Source organism: Salvelinus alpinus, chromosome 5 (assembly GCF_045679555.1).
Source record: "Salvelinus alpinus chromosome 5, SLU_Salpinus.1, whole genome shotgun sequence".
NCBI lineage: Eukaryota > Metazoa > Chordata > Actinopteri > Salmoniformes > Salmonidae > Salvelinus > Salvelinus alpinus.
This window is the reverse complement of record NC_092090.1, coordinates 9,170,186-9,188,779: the sequence shown is the minus strand read 5'-3', so window position 1 is coordinate 9,188,779 and position 18,594 is coordinate 9,170,186. Positions and strand designations below refer to the sequence as shown.

The following is an 18,594-nucleotide window of genomic DNA, read 5'->3' as shown; positions in this document are numbered from 1 at the left end:
AACACACCCTTTCTCCTCTACAGCCAATCACGCATGTGCCTTGTCAAACCCAGGAAATTAGGAAGCTGCTGTGATTGGTCAGTTTTGGCTGCCTGACAGTATGAATTAAGGTTGCCATGGTAGCGTATCTCAGTGGCCTGTCGTTTTATTTAAGGGTGTGTTCCTCTGGCCAGATGTTGCTGATCTTACAACGCCTGGGTAGGTGTTTAACCGATCAGCCAACCACATCATGTTATAGCAGTCTGGTGCCCGACGGCACAGTCAATGACGTGGCACTCAACCATTGGTTGAGGCAAGCAATGTCTGAGCAGGGGAACGCGGCCTGTAACGTCCATGGACCTGGCATAGAAGGCAAAGGATCCCACGTGAGGCGGAGGCAAGGGAAGCTCAGGCCTTCAGCTCAGTCACATCACATTAATACAGTAGCGCTGATATCAAGGGAGCTTGAAGCCCACCAAGGGAGCTTGAAGCCCACCAAGGGAGCTCAGGCCTTCAGCTCAGTCACATCACATTAATACAGTAGCGCTGATATCAAGGGAGCTTGAAGCCCACCAAGGGAGCTTGAAGCCCACCAAGGGAGCTTGAAGCCCACCAAGGGAGCTCTCGCTCAACACAACAAAATAACAATCATAACTGGGTCTGATTTAACCACACAATAAGATACATGTGTTGTAAAATAGTGGTAAAAACTAATCCCAGGGAAGATTTATTTTAACACTGAACATCCAGACCAGTCAGAATGAGTCTATTGGCAGTCAATAGTTTTAGTCTTCTTTACCTGGTTTCTGGAAAATAATTCCTTGGTGTTCTTTACTTGTGTTCTGGAATAGAACTGAGTGCTCCTTGGTGTTCTTTACCTGGGTTCTGGAATAGAACTGAGTGCTCCTTGGTGTTCTTTACCTGGGTTCTGGAATAGAACTGAGTGCTCCTTGGTGATCTTTACCTGGGTTCTGGAATAGAACTGAGTGCTCCTTGGTGTTCTTTACCCGGGTTCTGGAATAGAACTGAGTGCTCCTTGGTGATCTTTACCCGGGTTCTGGAATAGAACTGAGTGCTCCTTGGTGATCTTTTTAGCAAAGCTAAAGGCTTAAAACAATCAGCTCCACAAAAAGGAGATACAAAACTAATACCATAGACATTCATTGTTTTTGTCCTGAAAATAAAAACAGACAAATGAAATAACTTACAAATCCATGACATGACCCTGTGGTTGTTTCCAGAGGTATAAGAAGCAGAAGCACAGTCTTCCAGACATGGGCTGTGGTGGTATAATGTAGGCTGCAGTGGTATAATGTAGGCTGCAGTGGTATAATGTAGGCTGTGTACGTGAGAAGAATGTTCCCACTGGGCACAGACGTCAGTTCAACGTCTAGTTTTGATTTACATTTGGTTGAGTTGTCAACTAACATGAATCCAATGTGAAATTAACTAAAAAATGTCACGATGACATTGGATTTAGGTTAAAAGATGGGTGTAAAATAGACTAAATTCCCATACGTTGATAACATTCTAATCCAATCAGTTTTCCCACATTGATTCAATTTCATCACAGATAAAAAAAAATGGTTGAAATGTTGATTCAAGCAGTTTTTGCCCAGTGGGTATTAATATGATACAGCCAGACAGGGTTGGGGCTCAATTCCATTTCAATTCCAGTCAATAGAGAAAGTAAACCAAATTCCAAATGTTACTTATTGAAGAGAATTGGAATTTCATTGTACTTCCTGAATTGAGCTCAACCTTGTAGCCAGGTTAGCTAGTGGTTACAGCAGGGAACATCCACTAGATTCAGCCACAGGACCATGTTTATATTCTTCAGCAGATGTTCAGGGGTTTGGAAACATAATTAGAAATGATTTATAGACTGCAAATTTGACCACAAGAAGCCACAACAGATATATTTGACTAAAACATAAAATAATTTCAAACCTTACATTTGTATACGATCACATATATATCTCTGTTATGTGTGGGAATACTTTGATAACAGATTTCCAAAATTAAAATCACTTGCAGCTGATTTGCTGGTGGCTTTACAGTATATTATGTCCAACAATATGTAAAAAATAATTGGGGGGGGGGGGAGAAATAAAATCACTGCGGGCCCCTGGGTTCCAATATTGAGGTAACTTGAATATGAGTAAAGGCAAAGGGATGGGAACTGCAGTAGCAGTAACCTAATGGGCAGGTGAAAATGCCTCAAAGACATGCATTGGGTATATGTGACGTTCACTGGAAATGTAGTTCTGTGACGTACAGTATATGGTCCATACAGACGGACATATCATCCAGGGGGTTGAATATGAACCCCAAGGGAGACATCATCCAGGGGGTTGAATATGAACCTCAAGGGAGACATCATCCAGGGGGTTGAATATGAACCTCAAGGTAGACATCATCCAGGGGGTTGAATATGAACCTCAAGGGAGACATCATCCAGGGGGTTGAATATGAACCCCAAGGGAGACATCATCCAGGGGGTTGAATATGAACCCCAAGGTAGACATCATCCAGGGGGTTGAATATGAACCCCAAGGTAGACATCATCCAGGGGGTTGAATATGAACCCCAAGGTAGACATCATCCAGGGGGTTGAATATGAACCCAAGGGAGACATCATCCAGGGGGTTGAATATGAACCCCAAGGGAGACATCATCCAGGGGGTTGAATATGAACCCCAAGGTAGACATCATCCAGGGGGTTGAATATGAACCCCAAGGGAGACATCATCCAGGGGGTTGAATATGAACCCCAAGGTAGACATCATCCAGGGGGTTGAATATGAACCTCAAGGTAGACATCATCCAGGGGGTTGAATATGAACCCCAAGGGAGACATCATCCAGGGGGTTGAATATGAACCCCAAGGGAGACATCATCCAGGGGGTTGAATATGAACCTCAAGGGAGACATCATCCAGGGGGTTGAATATGAACCCCAAGGGAGACATCATCCAGGGGGTTGAATATGAACCTCAAGGGAGACATCATCCAGGGGGTTGAATATGAACCCCAAGGTAGACATCATCCAGGGGGTTGAATATGAACCCCAAGGGAGACATCATCCAGGGGGTTGAATATGAACCTCAAGGGAGACATCATCCAGGGGGTTGAATATGAACCTCAAGGTAGACATCATCCAGGGGGTTGAATATGAACACAAGGGAGACATCATCCAGGGGGTTGAATATGAACCCCAAGGGAGACATCATCCAGGGGGTTGAATATGAACCCCAAGGTAGACATCATCCAGGGGGTTGAATATGAACCCAAGGGAGACATCATCCAGGGGGTTGAATATGAACCTCAAGGTAGACATCATCCAGGGGGTTGAATATGAACCCCAAGGTAGACATCATCCAGGGGGTTGAATATGAACCCCAAGGGAGACATCATCCAGGGGGTTGAATATGAACCTCAAGGTAGACATCATCCAGGGGGTTGAATATGAACCCCAAGGTAGACATCATCCAGGGGGTTGAATATGAACCCCAAGGGAGACATCATCCAGGGGGTTGAATATGAACCCCAAGGGAGACATCATCCAGGGGGTTGAATATGAACCCCAAGGGAGACATCATCCAGGGGGTTGAATATGAACCTCAAGGGAGACATCATCCAGGGGGTTGAATATGAACCCCAAGGGAGACATCATCCAGGGGGTTGAATATGAACCCCAAGGTAGACATCATCCAGGGGGTTGAATATGAACCCCAAGGGAGACATCATCCAGGGGGTTGAATATGAACCTCAAGGTAGACATCATCCAGGGGGTTGAATATGAACCCCAAGGGAGACATCATCCAGGGGGTTGAATATGAACCACAAGGGAGACATCATCCAGGTATCAGAAGAAGCGTTCTGTTTCCCTGCAGGACTGCTGTCGTCACAACAATCCACTGACCTGTTGGACTGTATGACCATGATATACAGTAGTATGTATAGATATATGATATAGGCTGTATCCCACCTGGCAGCCTGTTCCCTTTATAGTGCACTACTTTTGACCAGGGTTCATAGGGTAGTGCACTACTTTTGACCAGGGTTCATAGGGTAGTGCACTACTTTTGACCAGGGTCCATAGGGTAGTGCACTACTTTTGACCAGGGTCCATAGGGTAGTGCACTACTTTTGACCTGGGTCCATAGGGTAGTGCACTACTTTTGACCAGGGTCCATAGGGTAGTGCACTACTTTTGACCAGGGTCCATAGGGTAGTGCACTACTTTTGATCTGGGTCCATAGGGTAGTGCACTACTGTTGACCTGGGTCCATAGGGTAGTGCACTACTGTTGACCTGGGTCCATAGGGTAGTGCACTACTTTTGACCAGGGTCCATAGGGTAGTGCACTACTGTTGATCTGGGTCCATAGGGTAGTGCACTACTGTTGACCTGGGTCCATAGGGCTCTATACAGAGAATAGGGTGCCGTTTAGGACTCAGCCAGAGTGAATATGATCCAAGCGTAGTAGATATGATCTGAGTGTTGATCTGTTCGTTCCACACACTCTGTCTGTCGGACACTAGCCTTCATTTCCAGGGCTTTCCAACAGCAGAGTGATGAATGACTCTTGGGAGGATTAGGGTTAGTCTAGACGAGAGGGAGTCAGTCAGTCAAGGATGGGATGGCAAGTCTAGACGAGAGGGAGTCAGTCAAGGATGGGATGGCCAGTCTAGTCCAGAGGGAGTCAGTCAGTCAAGGATGGGATGGCCAGTCTAGACAAGAGGCAGTCAGTCAAGGATGGGATGGCCAGTCTAGACGAGAGGCAGTCAGTCAAGGATGGTACGGCCAGTCTAGACGAGAGGCAGTCAGTCAAGGATGGGATGGCCAGTCTAGACGAGAGGCAGTCAGTCAAGGATGGGATGGCCAGTCTAGACGAGAGGGAGTCAGTCAAGGATGGGATGGCCAGTCTAGACGAGAGGGAGTCAGTCAGTCAAGGATGGGATGGCCAGTCTAGACGAGAGGCAGTCAGTCAAGGATGGGATGGCCAGTCTAGACGAGAGGGAGTCAGTCAAGGATGGGATGGCCAGTCTAGATGAGAGGGAGTCAGTCAGTCAAGGATGGGATGTCCAGTCTAGACGAGAGGCAGTCAGTCAAGGATGGGATGGCCAGTCTAGGCGAGAGGCAGTCAGTCAAGGATGGGATGGCCAGTCTAGACGAGAGGCAGTCAGTCAAGGATGGGATGGCCAGTCTAGACGAGAGGCAGTCAGTCAAGGATGGGATGGCCAGTCTAGACGAGAGGGAGTCAGTCAAGGATGGGATGGCCAGTCTAGACGAGAGGGAGTCAGTCAGTCAAGGATGGGATGGCCAGTCTAGACGAGAGGGAGTCAGTCAAGGATGGGATGGCCAGTCTAGATGAGAGGCAGTCAGTCAAGGATGGGATGGCCAGTCTAGACGAGAGGGAGTCAGTCAGTCAAGGATGGGATGGCCAGTCTAGACGAGAGGCAGTCAGTCAAGGATGGGATGGCCAGTCTAGACGAGAGGCAGTCAGTCAAGGATGGGATGGCCAGTGTAGACGAGAGGGAGTCAGTCAAGGATGGGATGGCCAGTCTAGACGAGAGGCAGTCAGTCAAGGATGGGATGGCCAGTCTAGACGAGAGGGAGTCAGTCAGTCAAGGATGGGATGGCCAGTCTAGACGAGAGGGAGTCAGTCAGTCAAAGATGGGATGGCCAGTCTAGACGAGAGAGTCAGTCAGTCAAGGATGGGATGGGATGGCCAGTCTAGACGAGAGGGAGTCAGTCAAGGATGGGATGGCCAGTCTAGACGAGAGGGAGTCAGTCAAGGATGGGATGGCCAGTCTCGACGAGAGGGAGTCAGTCAGTCAAGGATGGGATGGCCAGTCTAGACCAGAGAGAGTCAGTCAGTCAAGGATGGGATGGCCAGTCTAGACGAGAGGGAGTCAGTCAAGGATGGGATGGCCAGTCTAGACGAGAGGCAGTCAGTCAAGGATGGGATGGCCAGTCTAGACGAGAGGGAGTCAGTCAAGGATGGGATGGCCAGTCTAGACGAGAGGCAGTCAGTCAAGGATGGGATGGCCAGTCTAGACGAGAGGGAGTCAGTCAGTCAAGGATGGGATGGCCAGTCTAGACGAGAGGGAGTCAGTCAGTCAAAGATAAGATGGCCAGTCTAGACGAGAGGGAGTCAGTCAGTCAAAGATGGGATGGCCAGTCTAGACGAGAGCGAGTCAGTCAGTCAAAGATGGGATGGCCAGTCTAGACGAGAGGGAGTCAGTCAGTCAAAGATGGGATGGCCAGTCTAGACGAGAGGGAGTCAGTCAGTCAAGGATGGGATGGCCAGTCTAGACGAGAGAGTCAGTCAGTCAAGGATGGGATGTCCAGTCTAGACGAGAGGGAGTCAGTCAAGGATGGGATGGCCAGTCTAGACGAGAGGGAGTCAGTCAAGGATGGGATGGCCAGTCTAGACGAGAGGGAGTCAGTCAGTCAAGGATGGGATGGCCAGTCTAGACCAGAGAGAGTCAGTCAGTCAAGGATGGGATGGCCAGTCTAGACGAGAGGGAGTCAGTCAAGGATGGGATGGCCAGTCTAGATGAGAGGGAGTCAGTCAGTCAAGGATGGGATGGCCAGTCTAGACGAGAGGGAGTCAGTCAGTCAAGGATGGGATGGCCAGTCTAGACGAGAGAGTCAGTCAGTCAAGGATGAGATGGGATGGCCAGTCTAGACGAGAGGGAGTCAGTCAAGGATGGGATGGCCAGTCTAGACGAGAGGGAGTCAGTCAAGGATGGGATGGCCAGTCTAGACGAGAGGGAGTCAGTCAGTCAAGGATGGGATTGCCAGTCTAGACCAGAGAGAGTCAGTCAGTCAAGGATGGGATGGCCAGTCTAGACGAGAGGGAGTCAGTCAAGAATGAGATGGCCAGTCTAGACCAGAAAGTCAGTCAGTCAAGGATGGGATGGCCAGTCTAGACGAGAGTCAGTCAGTCAAGGATGGGATGGCCAGTTGAGACCAGAGAGAGTCAGTCAAGGGAAAAACAGACCACGCTGACCAGAGGTAATTAGCAGCAGGTGACCATTCTTAACGCCTCAGACCACCGAACATCATCCGCCATTTTCTATTGATTTCCCGACCATTCTACATGTTGAATTGCCACCTTTGTTGACGCCCAGCAGGTGATCTAGCGCGCTCAGCTGAAGGTCGGTCGGTCGGTCGGTCAGGGAAGGAGTTCTCTAAGCTGAGCGTCGCTCAGTTCGTTGACCGTGACGATGTGGTCCAGATGCTGAAGGTATTTCTCCTGGTCCTGCATGAAGTGAGGGATTCTGGTCCGGCGGAGGACAGCGATGTGCCGTAGTCTTTCCACGTCCTCAAACGACACCTGGAGGGCCAGAAGAAGGATGGGTTAACGTCATCATCACATCGGTGGCAAATTTACAGACTCTTTCCAACTCTTTCCAACCCGATCTGATATTACAACAGCCCTGTCTGTGCTCTACTTATGAGGTTTGTATAAACTACAATTCAGCTTTTGTGCTGAAAATGTGTCCACCATGAAAGAACCAAACTATATGTCATCACCGTGGGGGGAAATAAACATGAAGCGATCCTGTACGGGAGGATGACGACTAACCTTGCCTAGCGAGGTCAGCATCTTGAAGTCGATGTTCCTCCGATGTCGTAGAATCCTGAGGATTCCGTCCAGGTACACCTGATCTTTACTGAAACAGCCTGATTCACAACCACACAAACAATCAAGTCAACACAGAGACCACCAATCCTTAAAAAAATTAAAAATTAAAAGTCATATTTTTGGGGTGCATAGATCTACCACTGGTACATGTACAATGGTTAGTGTATTCACACACACACACACACACACACACACACACACACACACACACACACACACACACACACACACACACACACACACACACACACACACACACTCACCAGGCTGCGAGGTGTCCGTCTGTCCCCTCTTGGCTCTGAGGCAGTACTCCCAGCGCACCACCGGATCCTGGACGAACTGAGCGATGTGGCTGAAGAGCTGGCTGAAGCCCATCCTGGTGGCGTGATACACCGTATAGTAGAGCAGAGCGGCACGCCACAGGTAGGGCTGTTTCCGTAGCAACACACTGTGCAGGCTGGCCAGGCCTTCTTCCGTGGGATTGGCCGGTTTGAGGCCATACTGCTTCCTGCCTGCGGAAGTAGACCAGGGCTGGAGGCTGTTGTTCACACCTCGAAGGTAGTGGGTTCCTGGGAGGGACAGAGATGGAATAACATGGGGATGTGTTGAGGCACTGTGTACCTGGTAGAACACGCAAATTATAACTCACAACTCATGTATAATGCTGTGTGGACACATCCCACATCACACATCCACACATCCCCATCACACATCCCCATCACACATCCCAGAACCCCATCACACATCCCAGAACCCCATTACACATCCCCATCACACATCCCAGAACCCCATCACACATCCCCCATCACAGATCCCCACACAGTGAAAACATGCTGTATGGTGCAGTCAGCGTACTGTACCTATCTCATGCCCTCCAGCCAGTGTTGTCAGTCAGCGTACTGTACCTATCTCATGCCCTCCAGCCAGTGTAGTCAGTCAGCGTACTGTACCTATCTCATGCCCTCCAGCCAGTGTTGTCAGTCAGCGTACTGTACCTATCTCATGCCCTCCAGCCAGTGTAGTCAGTCAGCGTACTGTACCTATCTCATGCCCTCCAGCCAGTGTTGTCAGTCAGCGTACTGTACCTATCTCATGCCCTCCAGCCAGTGTTGTCAGTCAGCGTACTGTACCTATCTCATGCCCTCCAGCCAGTGTAGTCAGTCAGCGTACTGTACCTATCTCATGCCCTCCAGCCAGTGTAGTCAGTCAGCGTACTGTACCTATCTCATGCCCTCCAGCCAGTGTAGTCAGTCAGCGTACTGTACCTATCTCATGCCCTCCAGCCAGTGTAGTCAGTCAGCGTACTGTACCTATCTCATGCCCTCCAGCCAGTGTAGTCAGTCAGCGTACTGTACCTATCTCATGCCCTCCAGCCAGTGTAGTCAGTCAGCGTACTGTACCTATCTCATGCCCTCCAGCCAGTGTAGTCAGTCAGCGTACTGTACCTATCTCATGCCCTCCAGCCAGTGTTGTCAGTCAGCGTACTGTACCTATCTCATGCCCTCCAGCCAGTGTTGTCAGTCAGCGTACTGTACCTATCTCATGCCCTCCAGCCAGTGTTGTCAGTCAGCGTACTGTACCTATCTCATGCCCTCCAGCCAGTGTTGTCAGTCAGCGTACTGTACCTATCTCATGCCCTCCAGCCAGTGTTGTCAGTCAGCGTACTGTACCTATCTCATGCCCTCCAGCCAGTGTAGTCAGTCAGCGTACTGTACCTATCTCATGCCCTCCAGCCAGTGTTGTCAGTCAGCGTACTGTATCTATCTCACGCCCTCCAGCCAGTGTTGTCAGTCAGCGTACTGTACCTATCTCATGCCCTCCAGCCAGTGTTGTCAGTCAGCGCACTGTACCTATCTCATGCCCTCCAGCCAGCTTTGTCAGTCAGCGTACTGTACCTATCTCATGCCCTCCAGCCAGTGTTGTCAGTCAGCGTACTGTACCTATCTCATGTCTGAGCATGCCCTCCAGCCAGTGTTGTCGTGCTCCAGACAGGTTGATAGTCAGAGTGGGACGACAACTCTCCACCATCATCACGGCCTGGGACAGCAGCTCCTCAGACAGACACACCACCACCTAGACAAAGTTAACACCATACTCTTCATCATCATCATCATCATCACCTCCTGGGACAGCAGCTCCTCAGACAGACACACCACAACCTAGACAAAGTTAACACCATACTCTTCATCATCATCACACAGACACACCACCACCTAGACAAAGTTAACACCATACTCTTCATCATCATCATCATCATCACCTCCTGGGACAGCAGCTCCTCAAACAGACACACCACAACCTAGACAAGGTTATCATCATCACCTTCATCATCATCATCATCATCAGACACACCACCACCTCGACAAGGTTATCATCATCAGACACACCACCACCTAGACAAGGTTATCATCATCACCTTCATCATCATCATCATCATCAGACACACCACCACCTCGACAAGGTTATCATCATCAGACACACCACCACCTAGACAAGGTTATCATCATCACCTTCATCATCATCATCATCATCAGACACACCACCACCTCGACAAGGTTATCATCATTACCTTCCTCATCATCATCATTAGACACACCACCACCTAGACAAGGTTATCATCATTACCTTCCTCATCATCATCATTAGACACACCACCACCTAGACAAGGTTATCATCATTACCTTCCTCATCATCATCATTAGACACACCATCACCTAGACAAGGTTATCATCATTACCTTCCTCATCATAATCATTAGACACACCACCACCTAGACAAGGTTATCATCATTACCTTCATCATCATCATTGCACAAAGACATCTTGTTAACACACCAACCGTCAAACACACTACAGCACAGGAGGTTGGTGGCATCTTAATCAGGGAGGAGGGGCTCATGGTAATAACTGGAGAGGAATCAGTGGAATGGTATCAAATACATCCAACCATTATTATGAGCTGTCCTCCCCTCAGCAGCCTCCACTGCACTACACATAACACACCAACCCTCAAACACACTACCCATAACACACCAGCCCTCAAACACACTACCCATAACACACCAACCCTCAAACACACTACCCATAACACACTACCCATAACACACCAACCCTCAAATACACTACCCATAACACACCAACCCTCAAACACACTACCCATAACACACCAACCCTCAAACACACTACCCATAACACACCAACCCTCCAACACACTACCCATAGCACACCAACCCTCCAACACACTACCCGTAACACACCAACCCTCCAACACACCACCCGTAACACACCAACCCTCCAACACACTACCCGTAACACACCAACCCTCCAACACACTACCCGTAACACACCAACCCTCCAACACACTACACATAACACACCAACCCTCCAACACACTACCCGTAACACACCAACCCTCCAACACACCACACGTAACACACCAACCCTCCAACACACTACCCATAACACACCAACCCTCCAACACACTACCCATAACACACCAACCCTCAAACACACTACCCATAACACACCAACCCTCCAACACACTACCCGTAACACACCAACCCTCCAACACACTACCCATAACACACCAACCCTCTAACACACTACCCGTAACACACCAACCCTCTAACACACTACCCGTAACACACCAACCCTCCAACACACCACACGTAACACACCAACCCTCTAACACACTACCCGTAACACACCAACCCTCCAACACACTACCCATAACACACCAACCCTCCAACACACTACCCATAACACACCAACCCTCCAACACACTACCCGTAACACACCAACCCTCCAACACACCACACGTAACACACCAACCCTCTAACACACTACCCGTAACACACCAACCCTCCAACACACTACCCATAACACACCAACCCTCCAACACACTACCCATAACACACCAACCCTCCAACACACTACCCGTAACACACCAACCCTCCAACACACTACCCATAACACACCACACGTAACATGTGAAACCTCCAACACACTACCCATAACACACCAACCCTCCAACACACTACCCGTAACACACCAACCCTCTAACACACTACCCATAACACACCACACGTAACATGTGAAACCTCACTCACCTCTCCTACACAGTTCTCCTTCTGCAGGTACTTGCGTGCAGCAGCCCAGACTCGACTCTTTGGTAAAATACTTCCTCCCGTCACTTCCTCAAAGTTCTCATAGTTACCAAACTTCCTCAGAATACACTCCATAATCCCAACAGCCTGTAGAGAGAGAGAGAGAGAGAGAGAGAGAGAGAGAGAGAGAGAGAGAGAGAGAGAGAGAGAGAGAGAGAGAGAGAGAGAGAGAGAGAGAGAGAGAGAGAGAGAGATAGGAGAGAGATAGGAGAGAGAAACACCCAGAGAGAGAGAGAGAGAGAGAGAGAGAAACACCCAGAGAAAGAGAGAGAGAGAGAGAAACACCCAGAGAGAGAGAGAGAGAGAGAGAGAGAGAGAGAGAGAGAGAGAGAGAGAGAGAGAGAGAAACACCCAGAGAGAGAGAGAGAGAGAGAGAGAGAAACACCCAGAGAGAGAGAGATAGAGAGTTATGTTCACAAACAGACCCCACAGAGCCACAGGACAGCAATACAATTAGACCCAATCAAATCATGAGAAAACAAAAAGATAATTACTTGACACATTGGAAAGAATTAACAAAAAAACAGAGCAAACTAGAATGTTATTTGGCCGTAAACAGAGAGTACACAGTGGCAGAATACCTGACCACTGTGACTGACGCAAAATTAAGGAAATCTTTGACTATGTACAGACTCAGTGAACATAGCCTTGCTATTGAGAAAGGCAGCCGAAGGCAGACCTGGCTCTCAAGAGAAGACAGGCTATGTGCTCACTGCCCACAAAATGAGGTGGAAACAGCTTCCTAACCTCCTGCCCAATGTATGACCATATTAGAGACACATATTTCCCTCAGATTACACAGATCCACAAAGAATTCGAAAACAAATCCAATTTTGATAAACTCCCATATCTACTGGGTGAAATTCCACAGTGTGCCATCACAGCAGCAAGATTTGTGACCTGTTGCCACAAGAAAAGGGCAACCAGTGAAGAACAAACACCATTGTAAATACAACCCATATTTATGCTTATTTATTTCCCCTTTTGTACTTTAACCATTTGTACATTGTTACAACACTGTACATAGACATAATATGACATTTGTAATGTCTTTATTCTTTTGGAACTTCTGTGAGTGTAATGTTTACTGTTAATTGTTATTGTTTATTTCACTTTTGTATAATAAATACAACCCATATTTATGCTTATTTATTTTCCCTTTTGTACTTCAACCATTTGTACATCGTTACAACACTGTTTATAGACATAATATGACATTTGTCTTTATTCTTTTGGAACTTCTGTAAGTGTAATGTTTACTGTGGCATTTGCTTTGGCAATGTAAACATATGTTTCCCATGCCAATAAATTAAAAGAGAGAGAGAAACACCCAGAGAGAGAGAGAGAGAGCGCGAGAGAGAGAGAGCGAGAGAGAGAGAGAGAGAGAGAGAGAGAGAGAGAGAGAGACAGAGAGAGAGAGAGAGACAGAGACAGAGAGAGAGAGGGAAACATCCAGAGAGAGTTTATTAAGATACAATATGTCAGGAGGAAGACATTTCAAGTTAATTTGCCAAAAAACAAACATAATAACTAAAAATGCAGAAATCCCCAGAGTGGGTTATCTTCCTATCATCTAATATCTTTGCCAGACAGAGAGGCCTACCTGTGCGAGGAAGAGGTCAGATCCATCTCTGTATTTCTCCAGCACAGTGCTGGGCTCCGGGGTCGAGTACTCAAACTGGGGGTCGTATTTATAGTCAGACTGGAAGAAGGCCTGCCTCTCCTGGTCTAGGTTAATGGGTCTTAGGGCCACAAGGAGACAGGGGCCTCGCGGTGTGGAGGGCAAGGGCAGCGGGGAGGCCCCTCCAAACCCCCGGGCAATGTGGGGAAGGGAGGTAGCTGGACGCATACGCCCCCTGGTGGCCCGGAGGCCCATTGAGGAGTTGTTGACGGTACAGGTGCTCTCGCTGCGGCGCATCCAGCCTCCGGGGCCCAGGCTGGGGCTGGTGAGGGAGCGTGCTGGGGGCGAGGGGGCAGTGGAGGGACCACCAGCGCTGCGCCAGGGGGGCTGTAGGACCCTGCGGTCCAGCGCGGGCTCGGAGCCACGGAGGCGCAGGGGCGTCACATCCAGGCTGAGGGGCCGGCGGAGAGTGGGTCTGGTCGCCACCTTATTCCGAGACGAGGCCGTTGCCATGGTGACGTCCCGCCTCAGAGAGACAACCGGTCCATCGTATGGCGAGACGGAGTGAGAGGAGTTGGTAGAGGAGCCAACACTGGCCCTAGGGCTGGGGGTAAGGCTGACATCTGCCACCAACGACTGAGGTTGAGGCTGGGGTCCATTGTGGGAGTTGGATACCCGCTCCCTCTTGGTGACACTGCTTGTCCTGGCGTGGAGCCTAGTGTTGGTGGTGGTGGGAGGGTCCGCTGTTGGTTCCTCTGTTCTTTTGGTGGTTTTGGTAGTGTCAGGTCTGGTCTCTTCTGTTCTAGTGGTGGTGCTGTTGGTGGTGGTTTTGGGAGGCTCTGGGCTGGTGTTTTCTAGTCTGGTGCTGTTGGTTTTGGGAGGCTCTGGGCTGGTGTTTTCTAGTCTGGTGCTGTTGGTGGTGGTTTTGGGAGGCTCTGGGCTGGTGTTTTCTAGTCTGCTGTTGGTGGTGGTTTTGGGAGGCTCTGGGCTGGTATTTTCTAGTCCGGTGCTGTTGGTGTTGGTTTTGGGAGGCTCTGGGCTGGTGTTTTCTAGTCTGCTGTTGGTGGTGGTTTTGGGAGGCTCTGGGCTGGTGTTTTCTAGTCCGGTGCTGTTGGTGTTGGTTTTGGGAGGCTCTGGGCTGGTGTTTTCTAGTCTGGTGCTGTTGGTGGTGGTTTTGGGAGGCTCTGGGCTGGTGTTTTCTAGTCCGGTGCTGTCGGTTGTGATGGTTTTGCGAGGGTCCGGTCTTGGTTCTGGACCCGTCAGGTCTGTGGTGCTGCTGCTCCCTCCGACCCCGTCGACGTCTGTCCGATCCATACAGTCCTCACCCGGGTCCAAAACCATCTCCGCTGCAACAGCTCTGCTGCCGCTGGTCCAACCACACCACACTGCAAACACAAGATGGTCAGCTTTTTGGTCTGTCACAAATTACCCATTGATTGGTATGACCTTTTAATGCAGTCAGTGCTTGTGTCAGGAACAGGTGATAACAAGTTCAAAAACATGTGTGCCACTACTTTAACTGGATTACATGAATCCATGAATGGCCTCGGAGCCATCTGGACAGGGACACACATGTCCAACGGTCTGATTGCGCAAGTATACCTCCGGTTTGAATCGGCCTGCCTGCAACATAGACAGGGCTCGGTCAGGGGCGGGGTTTCTGTGCTGCTGAATACGAAACTAGGTGGTCGGGACGGCGGGACGGGCTCTAGTCATCCCATATATGGGACTAGTCATGACTTCAAACAAAAACAAAAGATCCGAATCATATCGATGTTTAGCCTACTACATATGTAGCCTATATTTACACAGGGCGATCGCGACTTCTGCTGTGTATTGTATTGAGGTTTCATATCCATTTGGACCACCAAAGTGTATTGCATACAAATGTGCAGGGTATCTCTCCGTTATTGTGACATTGTCGTAATGTAATGGAACAAATAGTCTGTTGTAGAGTACAGCAAACCGTTTTTATGACACCGTATTATTAGTATAGTCATGCCAATAGCCATAATTGTCACTATATTGTATTCAGTGACAGTAAAGGATGAATCGACAAATAACGGTTTTCTATCAACATGTGTAGTTTTCTTCTGATCTGATCTCCAGAATCAGATAATAAATCGAGGATGAATGAAACAAGACAATAACCGGAATTCCAATAATCGTATTCATAAATGTTTTTACCTTGCAGCGGGGTTTGGTGATCAGATTTGTAAATGCAGGCTTTTCTTTAATTCATGACGCCCAGCTCTGCTTGTGCTCTCCACAATGAGCCGCGGGAAGGTTTCCGGTGGCGCCCGGTGAAAAATGCTCATTGGATATGAGCAGCTATAGTGGATGGGCCGCCCGGAGAGGCATGCGAGGAAGTTCGGACTGTGTTGGAAGATATGACGCGGTGGCACAGCTGATGAACTAGAAGGTGCCATGCGCAGTGCGTGCAGCTATCCTGCGTCCTTACGCACGTGGCATATCTCGGAGGCAACCGAGCAGTGAGGAGCACGTAGGCTACGTTCCCCGAGGTTCACATAAGCCCCATATAATTATAACGGTTAGAGTCCTTATAGTGAAATCCATATATTGAGATATACAGTGCCTTCGGAAAGTATTCAGACCCCATGACTTTTTCCAGAATGTTTTACGTTACAGCCGTATTATAAAATGGATTAAATGACAACAAAAAAAATCTCAGCAATCTACGTACACATGATACCCCATGACAAATCAAAAACCGTTTAAAAAAAATCTTTGCAAATTTATCAAAAAACAGAAATACCTTATTTACATAAGTATTCAGACCCTTTGTTATGAGACTTGAATTTGAGCTCAGGTGCATCCTGTTTCCACTGATCATCCTTGAGATGTTTCTACAACTTGATTGGAATCCACCTGTGGTCAATTAAATTGATTGGACATGATTTGGAAAGGCACACACCTGTCTATATAAGGTCCCACAGTTGACAGTGCATGTCAGAGCAAAAACCAAGCCATGAGGTCAAAGGAATTGTCCGTAGAGCTCCGAGACAGAATTTTGTCGAGGCACAGATCTGGGGAAGGGTACCAAAACATTTCTGCAGCATTGAAGGTCCCCAAGAACACAGCTGGCCTCCATCATTCTTAAATGGAAGAAGTTTGGAACCACCAAAACTCTTCCTAGAGCTGACCGCCCGGCCACACTGACCAATCGGGGGAGAAGGTTGTCGCGTCATACCCAAGAAGACTCAACGCTGTAATTTACATTTACATTTAAGTCATTTAGCAGACGCTCTTATCCAGAGCGACTTACAAATTGGAACGTTCATACATATTCATCCTGGTCCCCCCGTGGGGAATGAACCCACAACCCTGGCGTTGCAAGCGCCATGCTCTACCAACTGAGCCACACGGGACCGTTATCGCAGCATAAGGTTCTTCAACAAAGTATTGAGTAACGGGTCTGAATACTTATGTAAATGTGATATTTCAGTTTTTCTTTTTTTATTAATGAGGAAAAAAATTCTAAACATGTTTTTACTTTGTCATTATGGGGTATTGTGTGTAGATTGATGAGGGGAAAAAAAACATTTAATCTATTTTACAATATGGCTGTAACGTAACAACATGTGGAAAAAGTCAAGGGTTCTGAATACTTTCCGAAATCACTGTAAGGCTCTGGGTATTTCTATCTATCAGTCAATAGGCCTCTGGTTAAACTGTCCTCAGAAGCCTTCCCATCCAAATGTCTTCAATAAAGCCCCCATGCAGTCCTTTTTCATTAAATGTTTAAATAACTTTGTCTAATATATCATTGTGTGTTTATTTCATATTTTTTTATTTATCATTTATTTTCCTGAGATTCCTTTTCCCATTGAAATGCTCAATCTGATTGTGTGGCTCTGCCGATACACATTTTAATATACTGGAGAATAGGATCCTCTAGACTCTAGTCTAGAGCCTACCATGCTTACCCCTTCAAACTAGGAGGATATACAGTGGGGAGAACAAGTATTTGATACACTGCCGATTTTGCAGGTTTTCCTACTTACAAAGCATGTAGAGGTCTGTAATTTTTATCATAGGTACACTTCAACTGTGAGAGACGGAATCTAAAACAAAAATCCAGAAAATCACATTGTATGATTTTTAAATAATTAATTTGCATTTTATTGCATGACATAAGTATTTGATCACCTACCAACCAGTAAGAATTCCGGCTCTCACAGACCTGTTAGTTTTTCTTTTAGAAGCCCTCCTGTTCTCCACTCATTACCTGTATTAACTGCACCTGTTTGAACTCGTTACCTGTATAAAAGACACCTGTCCACACACTCAATCAAACAGATTCCAACCTCTCCACAATGGCCAAGACCAGAGAGCTGTGTAAGGACATCAGGGATAAAATTGTAGACCTGCACGAGGCTGGGATGGGCTACAGGACAATAGGCAAGCAGCTTGGTGAGAAGGAAACAACTGTTGGCGCAATTATTAGAAAATGGAAGAAGTTCAAGATGACGGTCAATCACCCTCGGTCTGGGGCTCCATGCAAGATTTCACCTCGTGGGGCATCAATGATCATGAGGAAGGTGAGGGATCAGCCCAGAACTACACGGCAGGACCTGGTCAATGACCTGAAGAGAGCTGGGACCACAGTCTCAAAGAAAACCATTAGTAACACACTACGCCGTCATGGATTAAAATCCTGCAGCGCACGCAAGGTCCCCCTGCTTAAGCCAGTGCATGTCCAGGCCTGTCTGAAGTTTGCCAATGACCATCTGGATGATCCAGAGGAGGAATGGGAGAAGGTCATGTGGTCTGATGAGACAAAAATAGAGCTTTTTGGTCTAACTCCACTCGCCGTGTTTGGAGGAAGAAGAAGTATGAGTACAACCCCAAGAACACCATCCCAACCGTGAAGCATGGAGGTGGAAACATCATTCTTTGGGGATGCTTTTCTGCAAAGGGGACAGGACGACTGCACCGTATTGAGGGGAGGATGGATGGGGCCATGTATCGCGAGATCTTGGCCAACAACCTCCTTCCCTCAGTAAGAGCATTGAAGATGGGTCGTGGCTGGGTCTTCCAGCATGACAACGACACGAAACACACAGCCATGGCAACTAAGGAGTGGCTCCGTAAGAAGCATCTCAAGGTCCTGGAGTGGCCTAGCCAGTCTCCAGACCTGAACCCA

At 48.1% G+C, this 18,594-nt stretch overlaps 1 protein-coding gene across 1 annotated transcript; it reads right to left on the bottom strand.

Annotated features, from left to right (window-relative positions):
- Window positions 1-5,336: 5,336 nt before the first annotated feature.
- Window positions 5,337-15,819, bottom strand: kiaa0895l. Its single transcript, XM_071400492.1, has 7 exons — window positions 15,615-15,819; window positions 13,410-14,812; window positions 11,750-11,893; window positions 9,582-9,714; window positions 7,905-8,210; window positions 7,582-7,679; window positions 5,337-7,329 (listed from the first exon to the last, which is right to left on the bottom strand). The coding sequence occupies exons 2-7, from the start codon at window positions 14,766-14,768 to the stop codon at window positions 7,168-7,170; spliced, it is 2,202 nt and encodes a 733-aa protein (XP_071256593.1). The 5' UTR covers window positions 14,769-14,812; window positions 15,615-15,819; the 3' UTR covers window positions 5,337-7,167.
- Between the last annotated feature and the right edge of the window lie 2,775 nt (window positions 15,820-18,594).